The sequence below is a fragment of the Neovison vison genome, chromosome X (genome assembly GCF_020171115.1).
Source record: "Neovison vison isolate M4711 chromosome X, ASM_NN_V1, whole genome shotgun sequence".
NCBI lineage: Eukaryota > Metazoa > Chordata > Mammalia > Carnivora > Mustelidae > Neogale > Neogale vison.
The window spans coordinates 118183425-118206602 of NC_058105.1; the positions used below are offsets into that span (position 1 = coordinate 118183425).

The window sequence follows — 23178 nt, forward strand, 5'->3', positions numbered from 1 at the left end:
GCTAGAGGGAGACGGGGGGCGGTGTAGAGGCAGAAGGGGAGGTGAGCCTTCCTTTTCTTCCTGCGCCCTTGAGTCTCCCCTTAGAAACAGCCCTTCATTAGGGAGCGGCCACCCTTTCCAGAATCCAGCTGTTTTGTTTTTGGTTTTTTGTTTTGCTTGGGTGTTTTGCAATCCCAGAACCTGCCTCACTGGTCCCCCTCTGCGACATCAGCACTAGCCAAGCAGCATTTCCTCCTCCAGGCTCTGCGTCCCAGCCCTGCAGGGTATCACCTCCAGATCCCTAAGTTTTGAGAACCTCGTCCTCGTCCCCTGCTCCCCCGATCCTGGGGGTAATCTCTGCTTCACTGCTCTGTTCAGTCGCCTACTGACAATTTAACCAACAGCCTCTGTGAAAATAGCCAGCATGGGTGCATGTCTCCAGGCGGAATCCTGACTCATAAGGGAACCAGGGTGTCTCTGGGGGCAACACCGCCTCTTACACTCCTCCAGACGATTGAAGTCAGGCACAGTGACCTCCACTTAGTCTAGAGTAAGACCCTCCAAATTGGGCTCTGACCAAACAGACAAAAGACAACACTGCCTCAGGCCTACAGGAAACAGGATGCAAATAGCATCTATGGGCCTGACGCTCCAAAATTATCCATTCAACAAATGAACGTGCCTGTGGCCAAGGCTGCTATGTGCTCCCCAGGACCCATTGCCTTTTCTGGCTCAAAACACAGCTGGACTACATTTCCCAGCCTTCCTTGCAGTGAGGGTGACCATGTGATGGGGAGCTGGCCAATGGCACCTATGTGCAGATGTGATAAGCACCACTTCCAGATCTGGCCCACAGACATCTCCCGTGGGTGAAACTTCCCTGTTGACCCGATTTAGAGGCTCCAACAGAAGACTGTGAGGCACAACTACAAGGTGAAGAGGCCTGGTCTCAGAATGACCAGGTGGCAGATCTCCTGCCAAACTGGGAAATAGGAAACAACAGAATGAAACCGTTAGCTGATCTCACAATAAATACCTTTTGTACAAAAGCTGCTGAGATCTGAGGCCAAGGGCATGAGCTTGATCTCTAGTCCCCGCCATCCAACTCTCTGCAGTGGGCGTTGGGTCATAAAGCTGGGTAAACGAGAATTTGGACGATCAGCAGAAGCTCGTTTCAACAACTGGAGGAACAGCTCAAAGGGCAGAGGCTCCTGAGAGCAGGTCCCTGCTCAGCAGGAGAGCACATGATTACAAGGAGTCCTTCCATCCAGATAATGGAGTCAGCCACTTTTGGGGGCCTCATGTAGGTAAATCTACAAAATGATTAACCAAATTGACCAGCCCCTGCAGAGTCTGTGTCCCTGGGACTCCTCACAGAACAACAGAAGATCATCTGCCTGGAATGACTTTCAACATTGAACTAGGAAGAAAAAGACTGGACTGAGTGATTTTTCTTTCGATTAATAATAAGTAAAGTGTATTTTATTGTAAAAGCAATAACAGACGGTCACTAGGAAAATAATTCGAGAATCAGTACGGAAGAAGAAGCGCATCACTGTACCACTGCACCATCCAGGCAAATCATCATCAAAGGCTGATATATTTCCTTACAAAATTTTTGCCCGGCTTACATATTTTACATGGTCGTGATTATACACAAAGCTTCATGGTTAAGAATGTCAGATTTGAATCCTATCTCTGCCGCTGCCTAGCCCTGCAACCTTGAACATGGTACTTGGCCTCTGTATCTCCAGATCTTCATCGGTAAAACAGGGACAATGATTCGAATCTCATCCAGCCTGTGACAGGAATTAAATGACATTATGCAGGAAAGCGCTTAGCACAGCGTTTGCCCGGCTGAGATGAAGCACTTAGGAAGTGCTAGCTATCATAGGCTATGTCCAGAATTACCTCTCTTGACTGAAAGAAAACAGTAGCTAGGTTCTCTGATTAGTGCTATTTCCTCATTGCAGGAACTAGGAAAATGTGGAAAGAAATCATGAAAGAGAAACCAGGCTTTCTGGATGTCCTGCAGCTCCTTGTCTTTTGCATTTTGGGACTCCCAGAGTCCAGGCAGCTTTGAGTGAAGGAGGCCAAGAAAACAGCGTGGGGAGGCAGGGGCATGAAGAAGGGAACAAAATCTTGATCTGTGAGTGAAGGCACCAACATACAAAGATGTCAGGGAAAATTGACAAGACACCAGGGGCAGTGCAATGATAGCAATGGTGTTTGATTTTCCTGCTCATAACTACAAAAGAAAAAAATCAAGAACTGCTTAGAGAGTATTTCTGAAACACCCTCATTTTGCCCTCTGCACAAGCACAGCGAGCCCCTTTCCCTCCATCATCAGCTCCATCTGCCTCCCTGGGGAAGGGGAACCCACACTTCATGATGGGAATACACGCTGACTTGTAAGTAGTGTTCAGATTTACCAGTGATATCAGCCTTCAAGCTCCAAAGCCCTTCTTGGTGATGCCAATTTGTGCAGGCATTAGCTTCTGCCTTCTTGTCTTAGCGATGCTCAGGATAATGTGAACCATTAATTCTGCGGCCTAATGGAATGGGAACTGCAGTCAGGTAAAAGGCCCATGATTCTACGTGGAGGTGACGACAGGGGCTAAGATGAAATGCGGTGCATCTGTGCCTCCAACACTTCAGAATGCCTGTCACAGGAAGGAGGACGCTGTTCTGTGGTTCATACCAGTGCTGCTCAAAGTGTGGTCCGTGGACCAGCAGACCCAGGGAATCCGAATCTCTGATTTGGGGGCGGGGGTGGTTGGTGGCTCAGAAATCTGTTTTGTCAACTCTCCAGATGATTCTTACCCACACTGAAGTTTGAGAAGCACTGGTTTATACCACCTTTCCTAGAAGGCCAAGCACTCGTGAGACTATTATTAATAATAATGTGTAAGTAATAACAACACCTAGCATGACTCAAATAGGTACTACGTGCCCAAAACTGTTCATTGTGACTCATTATCCCCTGTAGGCCTCATCACAATCTCACAAGCTAGACACAATTATACCCATTTCATAGATAAGGAAACTGAGAATTAGAATGATTAGGTAACTTGCCCACGGTCATCCAGCCTGGAAGTGAGGGATCCTGACCTTGAACCCAGGGCTGACTAACGCCCAGCACTCTATGTCTCAACCTCCAGCCTCCACCTCGCCCACCTCTCCTACCCCTGCCTGTACGTCTTTCTCTCTCTCTCAATTCAGGACTTCCACAGGGAGAAGTTCCCCGGGTATCACCGTGTCAGAGCCGCGATCCCTTCTCTGGACTCAGGCAGCTAATAGATGCCCGTGAAGCTGACCCACGGCGTCACCACTGCTTGGAGACAGGAAGCTGCAAGGAAATGGCCAGACCTGTCCAGGGTGTTCAGCATTCATTTTTAATGACAACCGGGCAGGTTCACGCATCCTCGAGCCACAGCTGCCGTGGAGCCACTTGGCACAGCCATGGCGGCATGCTTGGCACCGTCCCTGTTCCTGCTGGCACAGGCCAATGCCAGGAAGGAATGGGCCTCTGTGCCAGGCAATGATGCCAGGCCTCCCTGGCGGGCTGCTTTGCCGCAGCAGGTCAGGCAAGTGGCAGAAATGTAAAAACTGCTTCTTGCAACTGGGGAGCAGGCGTGCAAGTACACTGAACCCTGGCAGGCTCTTGGTGGGCTGCTTCCAAAGGCTCTGGCCGCCCTGCACGAGGACTCTGGCAGGGAGCCGGGGGTGGGGGGTGGGGGAGGGGATCAATCTGCGGCAGGCCCAGCTCGGTCACGGACGTCGGACAACTAGTGCATGATGACCCACCAAGCCCAGGGGGGATGCCCTCCCCACCGCACCTCTTTCAAAGGCTGAGATGCCCCTACCAGCTTGTTTTTCTGTGTTGCCTCTTCTTGCCCTTTCCCAGTGAACATGGGATTATAAATCACCGGACAGAGGTGTTTTCTACCCCTGGTATTTCCCTCTTTAAGACGTGTTCTATGGAAAGTGGACCCTCGAAAGATCCTGAAAGGATCCATGTGCGTGTTAAGCGTCCTTAACCACATCATCGCAACCAGAAGAGCTCCCCCTGACTGAATGGTGCTATGTGCCAGCTCCTGGGGCTTCAGTAGGTCACCTGAGTCAACTCCTGTCACCCTCTCCACACTGCTAAGAGGTAGGCACTGCCACCATCCCCATTTCACAGATGGAAAATCGAGGCAGAGAGAAGTCAAGGGGCCCACACCTGGGATTAAGCCCCGAGGTCGGGATTCAAATGCCGACAGTCTGGCTTCAGGGTAAGATATGAAGGGGGTGACACTCTGTAACACGTCTGGGGACTGCACGAGGCTTTGCTAAGAGATGCATAAAATGCTTTCATGGACAAAGCTCTCCCCCTTTCCCCCTGGAAGATGGGTTCATTGGTGTATGTCTTCCATTTCCTTGGACGGTCACAGGAAGATGAACGGGGGCTCAGCACCTCGACAGAGGTGGGGGGAAATGCGTGGTGCTTTGCCCTTAACCAGGGTCAGAGAAAGTGAAACTAATTTTCCAAAGCTCTTCTGAGAGTTGGCTGTTCAAAAAGAGCTAGGCTGTGCATTTCCTCACTTCTCTTCCCTTCTACCCACCCTCCCTCTAGAACCTAGATCAGATGCTCGGTACTCTCGGTCTGGTCAGTTCCTGTCTCCCACAACCCAACCCAAGTCCCCAGCCCTGGAGCCCCAGAGCTCACAGCTAACTGTGCTAGCGTCTCTCATGGACAATCAGTCCTACCTTTCCATGGTGACGCATCTCTTTGCGCTAAAAAACCCAGACCAGGGCCCAAATTCACCAAGAGACTCCCTGATAGCCCCAGACCACACAACTGCTTTCCTCTTCTGACTCCAAAGGCAGCCTGCCGTGTCTCCCCGGCCCAGAAGCTGCCATTCTAGAGGGGCCAAGCAGACGAGCGGCCATGCGACATGAAACTGAATGAACGGGTTATATGGTGTGCCACAGAGCACTAGGGACTCCAGAGAACAATAAAGCAGGCAAGGAGGACAGAGCAGGTGAGTGGTTGTGTCCTTTCCTGAAGGAAGTCGTTGGGAAGGGCCTCGCTGATAAGGGAAGACAAGAGGAGACCCACTGAGGCATCAGAGTCAAGTGAAAAGTAGGAGGACTGTGTTCCAGGCACAGGGAACTGTAGGGGCAAAGGCCCTGAGGCAGGACCTTGTGTATTGCTGTGTATTGTGTATGCTTGAGGAGTAACATAACAAGAAGGCAGGGCAGTGGGGATGTGAGGAAGAGCATCGGCACAACCCGGGAGGGGTGCGGGGACAGGGCAGGTGCTGAGCACAGCAGCATCAGTCAAGTGTGGCTAAACAGGATGCAGGGAGGCAGGGCAGTGGCTGGAGGGGGAGTCCCTGTACTTACGAGGGGAACAGCAAATGCACTCCCAGGAGGAAAAGAGAAGTGGGCGTGTCTAAGAGCAAAGCCAAGCCTTTGGTCTGTGTGAAGCTGAGCACCCACAGAAATGCGTGCCTGGGCTCAGACAGGCTGGCCCGCCCGCTCCCTAAAGGGGTTGCCAAGGGGCTGGCAAGAGCTTGGTCCAAAATGCCCCAGGTTGGAGTCCCTCCCCCGTTCCTCACACGCCCTGTGGCTTCCTGCTCCATGCCCTTGCGACATCCTGCCGGAGGGCGTGCTCTGGGCTTGGGAGCTCAGAAGGGCCAGGGACTCTGCCTCCTCACCCACGGAGTGGGCAGGAAGGACCCTGAGCCCCGGCTCCTAGCATCACCTCCTAAACGCACAGCTCGCACTCCATCGCTCGTCTCGTGTCTGCTTCTAGGACGCCAACTGGAGACCCCGGCAGAATCCAGGAGAAGCACTCCACCTGCCTGGGTCTCGTTTCCTACATGTGAGAAGGGGAGCGTCCACCCGGATTAACCAGGAAGCCGCTTTGCACTCTAGCCGCCGAGGAGTCCCGGACCCTCATCAGGCCGCGCATGAGGCCATGGCACAGATCTCCCAGCCCCACCGGGAGCACCTGCACCTCCACAGCCCGCCTTGCTCTCCTCTCGGTGAGATGGGCAAAGGCCCACAAGCCCCGGGCACGGGGGCCTCCCTTCCTGCCGGTGGTGGCTCCGCAGTCCCCCTTCCTGTGGATGTGCTGGGAACAGCTTCCCCTTTGTTCGGCCGCCTGATCCCCATCTGCTCAGCAACTGCCCAAATCCTGTGCAGGCGTCGCGTGCCTCCAGCCTCCCGTCGCGACGCGCATTGTCTCTGGGCCATCACCCCAATCCCCCCAAACAAAGGCCCTCAAATCTGAATAAACCCTCTGACATCAGCCTGGCGGCTCAGGACGCTGAGCATGACAGTCCCCAGGCCTGCCTCTTTGAAACCCTTTGGCTCTGCTGACCTTTGTCTCACCCCCTTGTCGCAATGCTCTCCTCTGTCCCCTCCAGGCCAGACCGGACGCTACATTTCCTGGTAGACTTAGCTACTGTGCTGAGCTGACAGGACACCTCCATTTTCTGATGACCCAAATTCATCTTTTTTTTTTTTTTTTTGCTTTATCCTTTTACAGAAATTCCAGTATTTCGGTAGGGTCTGGTTTGTGAAATTGACTTCATTATCAGGGTACCCCTGGACAGGACCCCGTGGTGGCTTCTGCCTGGGATGATTTAGGCAGCCTAACGGCTACAAATTCTTCAGTGACACCTATACTTTTCACTCCCTTTACCTTCTCCTCCTTAGGCAAAGAGAGTTTGTCTCCTTCTAGAGGTAGATTTGCCCAGGTTCAAGTCTGTGATCACAAATACTTCATCATCGTTATGCTTGGAATCTCAGTGAAAGATCAAGCCATACCCTGGTGGTACAGAGGTCCGCTAGGGGAGTTTGGCTGATGCCAAAGCCTAACAGAACAAGAGAAGGGGTCTAATGTCTGCCAGAAACTTCACTTCAAGGTTGACGCCATGTGCCTGCCTGAAAGATGGAAGCCAAGGCCCCATTTTCTTTCTTCCTTCTTTTGGATGGGTCCTTGTCATGCTTGGACATGACAAGAGTCTTGGCTTTGCTTCCCATCTGGCAAGTCTCTGCTGCTACGTCAATACATTTTTATGACTCATATTTTACTTTATCTCCATAATTCTATCACCTCATGGAAAATCAAGATAAGAATTCTTCTAAACTTTCATTTCTGGAAAAATTAAGCTCACTACCCACCAAAGAAGCATGGCAGTAGGGTCTTCCAGTGCCTTCTGAGAATGGGAAAAAATTTTTGCAAAGGAAAGTTCTCAAAGGCTTCACACAGTGAACAAGAACAAACCGTTGATTTGTGTCCAACATGTCAGACAGTGGCTAGGCATGTAACATAATGAGATCAATCTTTGCCTCACAGGAACATATTTTTAGATTTTCTTCAAGAAAAAGCAATTTACTGGGCTCTTTGAACCCTTCTAGAAGACACAGAAAGGAAACTTGTGGTGGCCCCAAATCACTCCAGTGGTAGAACAATAAATGGTTTAGGACTAAATCACAAATCTGACTGTCCAAGACAGAACCAACTTTCCAGAACTTTTCTCCTTCTCTCTTGTTCCATACTGTAGGAGTGGGTCTCTGACAAGGTAGAGATAACCAGAGACACCATTACCCAGGGATAAACCTGCTCTAAGAAAGAACCAATCCTTTCAGAGCACATAAGTGCCTGGTGGGTTCTTGACGAGAAAGTAATCTCAGAACGTCAAAGCTACAGAGGACTTCAGAAATGATCTGGTAGCGGTTCCAGACCAGGGACAGCGCTGCCTCTTGAAAGGGATGTTTTCTATTTCACCATGACTAGGGGAAGACCCCTCTCACTTGTTTTAGTGGGCAGGGCCAGAGATGCTACATGACTTGGAATTCCCAGTTCATCTCACAGAAGCGACTGTCTGACCCACACTGCCTATCCTACCCCAGCCCATGACCCTCATTTTATAGAAGAGGTGCCATCTCAAGAAATGAAGTTAAGTGGGTTGCCTGGGTAGTTCAGTGGTTAAGCATCAGCCTTCAGCTCAGGTCACAATCCCAGGGTCCTGGGATTGAGCCCTACATCAGGCTCCCTGCTCAGCGGGAGCCTACTCCTCTCTCTTCTCCCTGCTTGTGCTCTCTCTCACTATCTCTGTCGCTATCAGTCTGTCTGTCTGTCTCTCTCTGTCTCTCTCTCAAATAAATAAATAAAATCTTAAAAAAAAAAACCGAAGTAAAGTGCCCAAGGCCAGAGGCAATGATGGCGCTGGATTGATAACCCAGGCTTTATATTGTATTTCAGTAAATGAGATCATAATTTTTTTTTCTTTTTTAGGGACACTCTGAAATGCTGCCTTAGGATGGATTCCTCCCAAAGCTGACCCTGAGACAAAGATTCAAGTGTAAGTAGTGTATCTGGGAAGCATGGGAACAGAGTGAGGAAATGTGACAGGGAGGGGAGGGCGGTCCTAAAGAGAAGGTTATCAAACAGATTCCCGCTATCGGTGACAGAGGTTTGATTTTGTTGGTAGACTCTGGGGGATACTTTTAAAACACAGCTCAGAGTCGTCCCAGCTGAGGGGGGAAGAAGCCGGGGTACTGATCACCCAATTTCATTCTTCACTGACTAAAGAATTCTCAGGCCAAGAACTGTAGCTACTGGGAGCAGGACCATGCCCGGGTATACACACCAACTGTGAACGTCAAGTGCACACAGGTGGGCATCGGTAGCATCTATCAGACATACGAAGACCTACACCGAACGGTGAATCCAGTCACTTACTTGGTTCATGAGTCGAACAACCTGAGCTTGTAGAAACTGCTTGAAATTATTTTTAAATACTTGCCTTTATGTTTGGAACAGTTTCTACCATAAAATTTTGGACCTCCAAAGCAGATTTGGCCCAGGGTCCCTCATGAAGCCACAGGCCCTGGGGAGTTGCCATTTACGGGGCAGCAAGAGACAGAACTACACTCTGTCTTTCCCTCTTTGAAGTGGCTGCCGCTTTCCTGGCCCCAGTCCCTAACCTTCAAAACAGGAGAGCCAAAGCAACCCCAAATCCACGAAAGGCCACCAAGGTCTCTAACCACAGTGATTTCTGAGGGTGTGTGCCGGGGAGCAGAGGTAGCTAGGGGCCCTGGGGGAGAAGAGCGTGGGGTCACTTCCCAGAAGCCAGCGGGCCAGGCACCACCAGCCACGTTGGCCTCCTCGTAACCTTCTTTCTCAGGCGGCGTTAGAACGCTCTAACGCTCTGTCGTTGGAACATCCAATTTTCTGCTCCTGAAATCAAGTCATGTTCCCCCATCCTGTGAATTCCTCCCAAATGCCCATCAGCTGCCTGGGCATCATGAGTGTGACCTGGGAAAAATGCGTTAACACGGGGGCAGATGCACACCAGAGTGACCTCTCAGACTACAGACTCTGAGAAGCTTTCCTTCCTCTGCAGAGGGGAGAGAAATCACCATCAAAAGAGGAAAATGGTGAAATAGCACGGTCACAGACTCCCTTAATGTGGCTTTGGAATTCTTTCTGGTAAGTGCTGACAAGACTTTTGCTCAGAGAAAATGCATATTAATGGGAAGAAAAGGGAAAGCAACAATTTACTGGACCACAGTGACACACTTTTGTATTGGTGCCATTTCACCTTCAAAGGGGCCCTGGAACCGGCATTACTTTCAGCCCCATTGTATGGACTACAAAACAAGACTTTAGAGAGGCCCCCGGGGCCTGCCCAAGGTCACAGAAGCCAAGGCGCAGTGTCAGTGACCCTCAGGCCGCCCACCTACCATTCAGTACTCAGAAGTGATGACTCCCAGAATGCTTTAAACAATTTTTTTTAAACCTGTAATTAAAAAAAAAAAAACCCAGCAGCCTCATAAAAAAAGGTTGTTGAAAAATATGTAAGGGACTTAGAGTAATAAACCGTCTAACCACATGGACTCCTGCACTTGAGAAAATCCCATATAAAGCCACTGCCGGGGACCTTCACGTTTGCAAGCGCTGCCAACAACTTCACAGGCTGTTTTGGTGATGGTCGTTGCTCATTATAATAAATTCCACAGAGGTCTGTGGCAGGCACGGCTCTGCAGGCCTGAGACTCATGATCACAACAGATTCGCCACCCCCACGACGCAGGTGCTGTGCCCAGGGCGGCTCCGTGCATCTGTATCGTTACTCCCATTTCACAGCTAAGGAAACTGGAATCTCAGCGCGGTTCGGACGACAGCCGCCCTAGCCCAGCGGTGAGTGGCAGGGACAGGGTTTGATCCTGGGTGATCAGTGTGCTTCACCCAGCCCCCAGCTCCAGCCTCAGCCCCCAGGCTGGGCTCTTTCCGACAAAGCTGACATTTTCACTGAAGTACCCGAATCACACCCCGTCCCTGGAGACGGTCTCCAGAAGCTGCCTCGTGGTGGTGGTGCCGTCTCAACCTCTCTGAAAGGTGAGGGGGAGCCGTGGAAAGCAGGCTGCTGGTGCCAAGGGCTGCCCGCCTGCCTGCCACACCCCTACTGAGTCCTCCCTCCCGCTAAGTCAACTCTCCAGGGACCCGCTGTGTGCCGCCTGTCCCCTCAAGGGCAGAAACCGCATCATTCATCTCCGTTTCCTAGGCCTGGAGTGGGGGTGGGGGAGATCATCGGGGCTGAAGCAGTGTGCCTGGATGGATTGATTAATTTACATAGAGATGGCTTCCGCTTTGTCCTAATTAAAGCCAGAGCAAAGAAGCCTTCCTGACCTCGAGGGCTGATTCATGCTACCAATTACAGAGACATTCAGAGCTGAATTCTTATATATTTACGACAGTTTTGAAAAGGCAATTGTTAGAGGTTTGGAAGGGAGTCTGGTTTTTGTTTCCCAGTATCATATTTTCAGAGACACCCCCCTCAATTCCCTACACTCCCTAAAAGAGGCAGACAACGCGCGCAGGGGCGCGCCCGGTGTGTGTGCCAGCTCGTGGAATTGCAAAGGATGCCAGGGGGCTCATCAGCAAATAGTTACAGGGCACATTCTAGATGCCCGCCCCTGATGACACAGGGATCAACACAAATGAATCGGGTCCGTGCTCTGCGGAACTCCCAGTCCAGGAGTAGAGACACGTATTACTTCTACCACTATACTTTGAATGTAGAAGTGCGAAGGGCCAAAAGCACGGCAAGGAGGAGAAAAGCGGATCTCTAACACAGGAGTCTCACCAGTTAGGGAGGGGGCAGAACAGCCGGCCCCCAGGAAGCGTGAGGCGTCATCTGAAGACACTCATCCGCTCTAGTTGGGGGGGGGGGGGCATTCAGCAGGTGCGGAAGCCCTGTGGGGGGCAGACAGTGGCCTGTGTGGTTGGAGCAGAGCACAGAGCAATTGAGGGCAGCAGGGGGATGACGGAGCAGGCCCACGCACAGCATCCCCAGGGCCAAGCTCAGGACTATAGGCTGAGATGGATAGCTTACATCCCCATTTCACAGATGAGGAGAGAGGCACAGAGAGGTCAAGCAGTCTGCCTGAAGTTAAGCAGCAGGGCTGGGATTCCAACTCAAACAGTCTGGCTTCAGAGTGAGATGTGAAGGGGCCCACGCTCTGTAACATGTCAGGTGACCCCACAAAGGCCTTGCTACCAGAGTGTAAGTTGCTTTGGGGGGCAAAGCTCTGGAGAAGGACTTGATTAGTCTAAGCCAATTATCAGCCATTGAAAGGGCTGAAGTTATGGTGGGAAAGGAGAGGGTGTGATGGAGGGTGGAGACAAGGGGACAGGGAGGGGGAGCCACGCGTGGGTGGGGGAAGACAGGAAGTCAGAGCTGCTGGAGGGACCGGGGATCTCAACTTGAGGTCCTAGCCCCTCCACCATCACCTGGGACCTCATTAGAAACTGCAGATTCTCCGATGCTGTATCATAGAGGCAAAATCGGCCCAGAGAGTAGAACTTAAATATTCTCACAAAAGAACAAAAGGTAATATGTGAGATGATGGGCATGTTCATTTACTCAACGGTAGAAATCTTTGCACACTGCACATGGCTATCAAATCATCCAGGCGTGCACTTTAAATACATGACAATTTCATTTGTCAATTATACCTCAGCGAAGCTGAAAGCAAAGAATGAATGAGTGCAACTTCTCTGGCTTCGCCTGGACCGTACTTCAGGGAGCGAGGGTCCAAGGGGTCAAGGGACCATCCATCTCGCTGGTGACAGATAAGCACTCGACAGAAGGCCAGACCGTTAGCTCTCCAGAAACCTGAAAAATGTCATGCTCCTTAAGTAAACTTCTTCCCGACAAAGCCCCGCACAGGCCCCTCACTCAGCAGGGCTGCAAACCTAGTGGGCAGATAACCATCAACCACCCCATCCAACAGCCAGAGACCACTGAGCACGGTCCGCAAAAGACACTTTAAAGTTCTCCTCGAGTTGTTTTTAAATCTTAGCTCCTCTGGGGCACCTGGGTGGCTCAGTGGGCTGAGCAACGAAGTCCTGACTTCAGCTCGGGTCGCGATCTCAGGTCCTGGGATCGAGCCCACATTGGGCTCCACACTCAGCATGGAGTCTGCTTGGGATTCTGTCTCTCCCTCCCTGTCAGCCCCTCCCCGCCACCTTGCTCACGCTCTCAGTCAATCAAATCTTTTTTTCAAAATTTTCAATTATTAGCTCCTTTAAGAGGGGAGTCACTGCATGGCATCTTTGTTCTTTCCTCTCTGTGTCCCAGAAATAGATCCCAGCTGCCACCAAAGAGCCAAGGGCCACAAAGCAGCGTACCCGTCTGGGGGGGTCGCAAGCACAGTTAAAGGCACAGGTCAACAGGGGATACTCAAGGGGGAAACAAACAAGCAACAAGAACAAACAGAATGCCCTTGGCTTTTAGCCAACATCCGGTCCTATGGGCTCTGGACCATACCAGCACCTCCTCGACGTGAAATCCTGGGCCAACAGAAAACCCAGACGTTCTCTCCTGGAACGAATCAAATCCTGATGAGAACACCCTCCTCGTGTTTTCTAAGAGCTACTGTGAGCTGAGTTTTTTTTTTTTTTCCTTCTAAAGGCAAATGTGCAAAGTGGCAAGAATTGAATAAATAATTCAAAGACTTTGAGCTGGAATCTGTGTGGACTCTGGGCAGCTCAGGCTCATTTCTGTTTTACGCTGCTTGTCTGCACTGGGAATGTGGAGGGAGCAAATTTTTTCCCCTAGAAAACCAGCGCGTCAGCTCTCTTTGCCGGCTCGGGACGCAAAAGGCAGTGCAGCGTTAGCCAAACCCGAACCAAATGAAGCTCACGCGCTCCTAGGCAGGGTCAAGTCAGGCACCGCAAGTGACACTTCCTTGTCCCCCCACGGCCTGGCATGTCTCTTGTGATGGCTCTTCCTGGGTGTGCCTGTGTTTTCCTGTGTTTCAGAGGTGTGCAACATGTTGACTCCTCACGAGCAAATCTCGAGCTCTCTGATACATAATAAAAGCATCCATTTTCAGCTAAATCCGGCCTTCTGTTCCGAGTGTTTTCCCTAGAAAATACGGCATCTCCTAATTAAATAACTCACCGGGCAGCAGGAAGGGATGATGTGGAAATTAGAGCAGCATTCCAGCTTACGCTGCATCCTTCCTGACAAGCAGCCCACAGTGGCCCATGGCTTCAGAGAATCAAGCTGTCTTACCTTTCTGAAGAAAGACGGAGGGGTGAGTGGGATGGAAGGAGGAAGGGAGGAAGGGAAGGAAAACCCTGCTAGTCCCAATGTGGGTTCGTCAAGAACGTCAGGGTGGGGTGAGGCGGTAGGGTGGGCAGCAAAGTCTTTATTACCGCAGGGGAGGGGAGGGGCCAGCGGTGAGAGGCTCATGGCGAGCCAAGGGGAAGACACAGGGATAGGGAAAGGGGCACAGGGAGAAGAGAATCTGGGGGTGATAGATGAGGCCTTTGGGAGACCTCCCTCAGGCCAGGCCCTTCCCTAGGAAGATGCAGACAAGGCCAAAGTCCTTGTTCTCCCGGCTCTAGAAACTGGCTCCCCTCAGTATCTTGGGTGCCTCTCAAGATGTCTCAGTCTACTGCAGGAAGACGCGGTGAGGGCGGACTGTAAAGGGGGACTCTATCTCCCATAATCCCATCAGCTGGAGGGAACGGGCAGCAGAAGCACACTGGGCGTGGAGAGAGCCTGGCAGCTTGAGAGGGTGCCAGCATCTCTCTCTTGGATTGTTGCAATGCCCTCCCCACAACCGACTCCCCACCTTGGTCCCGGCCCCTCAGTGTCTAGTCTCCACATGGCCCCACAGTGCCCCTGTTAGGATGTACGGCAGGCATGGCAGTGCCCAGAGGCCGGTGATATGGTTTGTGCCCAGAGCCCCTCGCCTTTCCTCTGTCTTCTGCATTTGGACCCTCATTCACTTCTCTGCAGCCCCATCAGCCTCCTTGTTGCGCCTGAACTGCCAAGCATGTTCCTACCTTGGGGCCTTTGCCCCAACTCTTGTGGCTTCTAGAATGTTCTTCTGCAGAGAGCCACGTAGCACTGGCTCCTTTGCCTCGTCAGGTCTCTGCTCAAATGTCACCTCCTCTGAGAGGCCTCCTTTACCCCTCCCCATGACATTCTATCTCTGTACTCCGCTTCATCTGTCTCTGCCCAGCACTCACCACCCGTCGTCGCTCCCGCTAGAATGTCAACTACAGCGGGGCAGAGGGACGGACGACTGCAGTCACCGCCACCTCTGCAGTGCCCACAACCACGCCTTACGTGCCCCAGACACTCAACAGTTGTAGCTCCGTGTTTAATGAGATGATCCTAGGACAGAAGAAGCAGCAAGAGCCAGAAGGAGGCACCTTGAGAATGGCCATCTCACGGACAGTATTCCCGCAGGGCCAGCACCAGGAAAAGTACGACTCTGGAAGGATGCGTGAACTGCTCGAGGTCTCAGTTCTGACGCCTCCTAGGTAGACACGGGCCAACCCACCACTCCTCCCTGGGCATCTCTCAGCTGTCCGTCTGGTGTTGGTCAGTGTGCACTGTGCTTATGAAAAAGGAAGGTGGCCCAGGGCTGTCTAACTTGCCCAAATGACAGATCTGGAACCTTCTGTGGAGACCACGTGTTTATAAATATTTGAGAAATGGGGCATTTCCAGTGTAACATATATTCACAGGGGTTGCCTTGAAGTGTGGGTGTTTTCATTTACTTTTTTCTCACCGCCCCCTTTTTGAAGTCAGCAAGCCTACCCTAAACCCACACAAGCAGGGTGTTTGAAGAAGGGGTGAGTTAGTCAGCACCCTCAGAGCGAACTACTCCTCTAGAAGAGTCAGAGCTTAGCCGTGAAGCTTCCCATGGGCAAAGCCAGCAACAGATGCCAGCAAAGCCACCCACACACGGGGCCAACTCTTCGGGCCAACGCGGCGCCCCCACTCCTCATAGGTACTCAGAGATCTGGGGGTCAGTCACACTCTTAAGGACAAAGTCTCTCCGTCTGTGGGTCTTAACTATTAAAAGGTAGGGATGGTGCAACCAGTACCGGATGGGACCCGAGAACAGTCCTCCCCAGAAAGGAGGGGAGGGAGGAGTCACACCGGAAGTGAGGGCAGAATCAGCCCCAGCTGAGAACCATGGTCCTAGACAAAAACCACAGAAAACCAGAGGGAACAGCCTAACAAGTCACCAGGAGCCTGATTCATTTGGGGGTGGGGTGGGAAAAGGAAAGAGAAGAAAGGAAGGAAAATGGCGACACAAGAGCCGAGACTTCGGCCAAGAATTCAAACACGAGTTCCGCCGGCAGAGAAGACCAGGGTCTTCCACCCAAGAGCTCACCAAGCCCGTGGGCTGCTTTGAAGGTAGCAGTGAGCCAAGCGGGCCAAGGGGCAGAGAAGCCTCGTAAAATGGGAGTGTCCCGAGGCTCTGCAGTTTATCTTATCTCCCTCACTTTACAGATTCAAAGCAGTAAAAACTCCACATGCCACCCCTGAACGTTCCTTTCTTTCAACTTAAAGACTAACAAAACTTTGTGTCAACACAGAGGAGCCTGAAGTGATTAAAGCAGAAGGGAGCACTCCCTCTACTGTGTCTGCTTTTAATCCTCAGAGAATTTTTCTTCTAGACACACATACAAACAGCTTGGGAGTTGTTTATGCTAACTGCAGAGGGGTGTGGGCAGGGAAGGGAGGGGAGCTGCTAAGAGAAGGCCAGAGAATGGGGAAACAGAGGCAAACACCCAGAGGCAGGGGAAGCCTTCCATCCCTGCACCGCCCCACCCCACCCCTGCTGGAGTCAAGAGCAGGCAGAATTCAAGGCTGTAGGGCAGTCGGTGGACTGCTCCCCCAGGGGGCCTGGAAGGGGCAGACACAGCGAAGCAGGCAGGGCCACCCCCTCCCTCCCTTCCACATTCAGGAGCCAAATCAGTCACTGGAAGGTTAAGTGCTGCCTTTATCATATAACAAAGGGCACTGGAGAGTGCCTCCAAGGCTCCCCTGCACTTAATAAAGGCGAACTAAATAAACAAAGAGAAAGTCTTGAGAAAATAAAAGTCTTCACACCTGGGTACCCTCTTTATTGCCGACTCCACTTTTAGCAATAACCCACCAAGCTCTGACCTTACGTCCAACACGAGCCAAACCCAGGGAACTGGTCAGAGAAGGTCAAACTGGACCCAACTCCCAGCCTCCGGTCCCTGAGGGGAAAATGACGGACATGTCTGCCTGGCACTTAGACCCTCTTTTCAACTTCTTTGACCCATGTTGTGACTGTCTCCAAAGCTTGGTTCCCTGGACTGTTGAATTCATCCTCGGCATTATTTCTAAGCAAGGCCAAAGACTTCAGGAGACATACCCACTCAGGGTAATCGTAACAATAGTTCGTTGTGCTTTATGTGGATTAACTCATTAAATCCAAAGCTAAAGTGTTGTTGTTTTTAATAACTTCCACAATTATAAATTATCTGTATCAAATTTTCCTCCTCCCTGTCAATAAGGGCCAGTCACATATTTAGGGTCTCTGCACTAGATTATGAAAATGGCCCCCGTCAGCCCCCTCTTGTATTTCCACCCCTTTGCTATGAGACCTTGCCCTCCCCTCCAGAGACAGAGTCCAGTTGCTTCCACGGCCTGATATCTAGGCTTGGTCATGGGACTCGCTTTGGCCCATATGCTGCAGCAAGTGGCCTCGTGTGAGTTCTACACCTGGGTCTCCTGCTCCTAATGCACAGGCTCGGCATTTCATGACCACCGTGGGACCAGGTCCTGGCTAGCACGCTGCATGGGAGAGAGCTCCTCTAGAAGAAATCCCCCGGAAGAGGCCAAGCCAGATCAACCAGTCCCCAGCTGACCTGCCAGTTCACTGCAGACCTGAGCCAGAGCCTAGGAAAGATGGGAGCGGGGTGAGCTCAACCACAGACTAGATCCGTGTGTGTTGTTGTCAGCCCGAAGTGCCAGGGTGGCTCGCTCCCCGGCAAGGCTGAACCATTCAGAGCACTGGCGGCTCCCTTAGGATTGTCCAAGAGGGAGTTAGCCTCTGCAGGGTTTTTGAAAGTTACTCAACTACAAACCTACTCTCTTTCCCTTTTCTCTCCTCTCTGGGTGTACACCCAGGCACATTCTAAGAAGCACACACATGCAGGGAAAGACCCTTCTAGATCACACATCACAGGGGTAACTAGCATTTGTTCATTTGTAGGTTTTATGGAAAACAGCTGCTTTTCCTTCATGTCCACTTACAGTTTTCATTGCTGTTCTGAAAACAGTTACCTTAATGGGACCTGTAACAACCAGTGTTATAATAACATATGAGAGCCGCGAAACCTCTCCAACAGTCCCCGCGGTTCCCTTGGTCCTATTGTAGGCCAGAGAGAACATACTTGAAAAGACTCAAACCAAGACCAAGAACGTAATATCCCAGCCCCAGTAAAAAAGCAATCAGAGGCTCTCCCAAAGAAACCCCTTCCGGAAATAGCAGTCAATGGCTGTAAGAACTAGACCAAAACAAAGTGGCTAGAAACTGGTTAAGGATTCATTTTGAATCAGATCAACAGATAACCAAGATTCCAAGCAATACCGTTAGCTGCTTCACTACCACCACCACAATCCACGCCCCCTACACAAACAGCTCCCACACAAGCATTTTGAAACATTTCTGGAAATTCACGTTTTACTTAATTCATCTGCTTCCAATAGTTCATTTGCCCTTTCAGTCCAACCATCCTCCTCAGGGTTCAAATGGTGTCTCTAATTTGCCCCCCTCCTCTGGAGCAGGGGTCAGATGGAGAGAAGACATTAATACTCTCAGCATGATCAGCTTTCTGTCGATCAACACTGTGTAAAAGACCAAGGTGCGATTTTTCCAGCAGATGCCACAAAAACAAATTATAACACATGTGATCAAAATCCTATCTTTTTTTGGTAAAGCGTGTCAAAGGTTATTCCAACTTACACAGTGACATAAGTCCATCATTTCTCAGTAAACCTGGGGAGGGGGGAACGTTGCTCAAATGTCATCCAGTCAGGGTGCAATACGAATTTCCAAAATGAGTTACGATGAGTTACAATGTGCAATACGTATTTCCAAAATGAGTTACGACGTGTGTCAAAGCCCACACCCAACAGCCCAGGACAGTTCGGCAAGAGCTGTCAAGAGCTGACTAGGGGTCCAAGTTACATATCGGGACCCTTCCTCCCTGTGAGTTCATCTACCAACCTCAGCAGGGGGGATATGCCTTCCCACCCAATCACAGGCTATTTTGGACTCACAAATATGGAAGGGATGATGGATACAACCATGAAAGTAACCATTATTCAAGTGAGAATCTTCTGTGAGTGCTAAAACTAGGTGGGGAGAGTCGGCTAAGGAAGAAGATACGTACATAATATCAAATTTATCTGTTCATTACCAAAGGAAAAAGGGTGACCACACAGAGACCACCTTAAGCAAGGGATCAAAGCTGACATCTCCAATAGGGGGGCAAATGGAATTCCATGCCTCCTGATAAGGCCCCCAGAGAAAGACAAATCCTTATGCTAACTTAAATAGTATTCCCACCGAGGAAACATAGAGCTGAATCAAAACATGAGGAACCAACAGACACACCAAAATTAAGGGACATTCTATAGCTGGCCAGCATTCTTCTACAATGCCAAGGTCATAAAAGACAAAGGAAGACTTTTGAAACTGTTCTGGATTAAAAGAAACTACAGAAACAAGACACTTGAAAGCAGCGTGGGATTCAGGGCTAGCTTGTGAATCGTAATGAAATTGTCGCAAAGGGCATTACTGGAACAAAACTGGAATATGGACGATGTCTTCGAGAAAAGTCTTAAATCAATATGACATTTCCTGAATTTGATATCATTTGATATCTGTCTGTAGCCATGTAAGGGAATATTCTCGTTGTTAGAAAATACAAAGGGTAGAGGGAGTTTGGTGCCAATGGCTTACCTGCAAATTGTTCAGGAAAAAAATATATATATGCGTACACATGTGTGCACTGCACATGCATGTGGAGAAAGAGGAAAGACATAAAACAAATGAATGCAGGAGTTCTTTGTATCACTTGGGCCACTTTCCGGTATGTTTGGATTATTTTAAAATAAAACTCACCAAAACAGAGGTTCACTCGTCAGGGGGCCTGGCAAGGCCAGACCCAGAGAGGGGTTGGTCGGGGAGCACACCCCCTCCCCAGCTACCTTCTGCAGCACTGTCTGCAGCCTTCCCCCGGAAAGGACCCCCTCTTAGCTTCTTCTGAGATGGAGCTTTTGTGACCACAGGCCCCTGGCACTCTGGGACAGTGTGTGTCTTGCAAATCAGGAAACTGAAACCACTCCAGGCCACAGTTCAAGTCTATTTGAACATTTTCTTCCTGTGGGTTTTCATTTTCCATTGTGGTGGTTGGAGGGTATCTAGTTCCTTTGCTGGCTCCGTCATGAGAGAGACCAGACTGTGCTTCTGCTGAGGCACGACAGGGCCCGGGGAGCCAACAGAGACACAGGCAGGAAGTCATGGGTTCCAAAATGATCCCTTGGGGTGTGGGACACTACCCTGTCTTGACGGTCTTCTCCCGTTTGTGGACAGACCTGCTGAGGTGCGTGCATCTGGACCTTCGGGGCCTTCGGGTGTGTCTCAGGGCTGAGCTCTGGGCCCCGAGCCCTCAGCTCTGCTCAGTGGCCATAAGCAATCCGGCTGTGGGGAACCTGCCCTCTCTGGGTGCGGTGGGCTCTGGAAGGTCATTCCTGGCAGGAGCACCGGGTCTCTGTCCCTCGAGTGCCACCCGCTGCTAAATGTCCTACTTGCTGTTGTACCTGCCCAGTCACGTGACTGAGTTGCTAACCTCAGTTTCCTTCCCTGCACTCCCGTATTCTAGAGTCCGGCTGGGCCCTAAGACTCAGCCCTAAGACTGTGGCCTGCTGTTCTCCCTACTCACCAGATCCCACCTCTCTGCATACGCTCGCCACACCCACGACACTCACACCTGGCGACAGAACCATCCTGCCAAAGGCCAGGGACAACTCCTCAAAGGGCGGTCACCAATGTGAGTTCTCCTGACTAGAGTCTCCCCTAGCAGTTCCTTTCCCAACAAGTGCCGGCTGACGTAACCCCAGAGATGGGCTCTGACAGGGGGAGCCACTCTCCAGCTCAAACCTGCCTTCCGGATGTGAGCAGACAGACGGCGGGGGTGGGGGGTGGCAGTGTCCATGCTAACTTGGGGGGGGTGGGGAGGGGAGCACATCAGTTTCCCAAACGCAGCTAATGGGCCAGAGCCGCCAGATTCTCACATAACTCTGAGAGGAATTATTTTAAGAAAAGGAAAGAAAGATGAGGGGACAGTGTCACCTGATGGCCGGCAGCCAAAGCCAGAAGTTAACATCTGGGCCCCTGAGGCAACAAACAAACGCTTCTCCTCGAAGAAAGGCTCCCTGCTACCGCCCAGCTCCCCTCTGCTAGGGGATCAGAAATGCAGTCCAGGTTTTCCAGAAGGCAGCACCAGGAACTCGAGAAGATTCGCCACACCCTGGCTGTGCAGCCCTGAAAGCTGGACCACCGAGGGGTCCGGGCCGCTTCTCATAGGTTTCCAGCCTCTTTTTGAGGGAATGTGCCAGAGCCGCCACAGGGGGAACGGTGGGCCTGGCACAGAGCCTCCCTCCCACCCCCAAATGGGTTTTTTCAGAGGCCACGGCACCCAGCAGGCCACACCGTCCTGAAAAAGCCAAGGCCAGAACACACCCCAGGCGGCTCCCTCCACGGCCCACACACCCAACAGGACAGTCGGTGCCTGGAGGGGCGGCTGCATTTCTCTGAGGCCACACATGAGGCCTAACATGAGGGCTTGCTCCAGTCGACATGAAGCATCTGGAAGGATGACCTTAAAATGCCATAGAGAATAGCGGACGCCACCTTCCGACTGGCTCCAGGCCCATCCCATCGTCCCCCACCCCCACCCCAGCTCCAAGGCTGGGCCTCCCTCCACGGCCCCAGGGAGCAGAGGCCGAGGTGTCCTGACTTTGATGAAACTGGGTTATGGGCTGAGCATGTGGGCTGCTTCCTCTGCCAAACCAAAACGCAGCGGCGAAGCAATTATCCAGAGGACTGGAGCTACATTGATCAAGGTCATTCAGCAAAATGGAGGCCATTTCTTAATTTTCCACTTTGCTTCAGCTATGGCGACCTGGCCTCAGCCAGCTGGAAATTCCAAATGAAGTACTAGCAAATCCAGATAAGTTTGGTTTTGCAAAAGAATGAATGAACGAAGGAATGAATCAAGAAACGAAGCCAGTAAAGCACCCTCTCTTCCAGAGAAGCGCTTTTGGAAATACTGAAATGCATCAGCCATGTTTGCCAGGCAAGGGTAAGGGGATGGTGAGCAGGGGGCTGAGGCAGAATGTACTGGAGATTTCCTCAGTGGCAAAAATATAGAGAAGTGGGAGAAACCAGTTGAATGCTGCAAGGTCTCGCAGGTCATAGGTGACAAAGACAGGAGTCTCAAACAGGTCCCCTGCCACCCTGCCGTCCCTCCAACCAGACTTTCTGAAGCTTGGCTTCCTATTTCTACCACGGATGTGAGATTACGGAGCACAGAGCCAGGACCTTGCTTTGCACTCCCTGGGCAGGGCCAAACTGGGCGCCTGCATGTGTCATTATTGGGTTAGAGGGAGTAGAGCCAGCAAGAGAACGGTCTGTGGCTCTTGAAGAATCCCAAGAGTAATGCTTCCTAGACCTTGTGGTGCACAGAGACCACCCACCCTCTTGCTGGCGTGCAAATTGTGATTCTTGCATTCTGGCTGGTGCTGACGGCCTCCCAGGGGATGCTGATGGGGCTGGTTCCACGGGCCCCACTTTGAGAAAGGAGGCTCTAAAATACACCCACACAGGAAGGGGATGAGGGCTGGGGGTCAAGGCAGTAAAGCACCCTCCCCTTCTGGGCTCCTCTTCTTGAAATGAAACTTTCAATAACAAAAGAGGGGTCATCCCAGCAAAATCTCATCCCATGAGTGAGGCTGTGACTCAGGATGCAGGGAAATGCATTTCTGCTTTCCAGTTGTTCTAAGGAAAATTCCATTTGCAAGTTACTAAGTCCCTTCCATCCACCATCTCGCTCTCTTCCCCTGCACTCCTCTCAACAGCAACCTTAGACGTGATGCCCTGCACCCAGCCCAGCTGCGGGGCCAAAATTCTAGAAGCAATTCCTAAAAGGGGTAAAATGTTTCGGGCGCAGCAGCTCAGCTTTCTGTCTCAACAGAATGCGAGCAATCCAGGCTCTCCTAACCCCCAATCCCGAGGGAGCTGGCTTTCTTGGCAGTCAGCGAGACGGTCACTGTCTGTGCTTTCATGATCCACTCTTAGATCTTAATCATTCGGAGACATTCCTATTCTCCATGTTTGGGGGGGGGGACAAAAATGAAAAAATACCTTTCTCATCAAAACCCTGCAGAAAGCAGAATGGACAGAAATGGCATTTTATTGGTCATCTGGCCTGATTCTCTGGGGGCCGTTGCAAAAATTACTCCCTAGAGTGGATTCAATGGGTGCAGCCAAGTTTTAAATCTCTACAAAGATGAGATTTCCCATAAATTCACAAACGTCAAACGGAACAAACTCTCTGATGTGTGTGTCATACGCAAAGAATTAGGAATAATCGGGAAATGGTTCCTGGAAACAGAAATGTAAGTCTTGACATTTGCTCATTAAATTATTAAAAACTCTGTAACCAAAATGAGGACAGGGGGAGTCTTATCTCAGGAATTGAGAGACTAAGAGGCAAGGAACTTGCCAAATAAGCATTAAAAGGCTGAGTGGGTCTGCGTGCTTATTTCAAGATAAC

The 23178-nt window shown here is 51.1% G+C and overlaps 1 protein-coding gene across 2 annotated transcripts in view; it reads right to left on the reverse strand.

The window, feature by feature from the left end:
- The window catches only part of NHS (NHS actin remodeling regulator), a 332643-nt gene that overhangs the window by 182479 nt on the left and 126986 nt on the right, over nt 1-23178 (reverse strand). The window contains exon 1 of one of the 2 annotated variants that reach the window (XM_044235813.1): nt 1016-1065. The exons of the other annotated variant lie outside the window; for it this stretch is intronic. Within the exon in view, the coding sequence (XP_044091748.1) occupies nt 1016-1055 (40 nt within the window). The 5' untranslated portion in view covers nt 1056-1065. Of the gene's footprint in view, nt 1-1015; nt 1066-23178 lie in introns of those variants that run through there. 2 annotated transcript variants of the gene reach the window in all.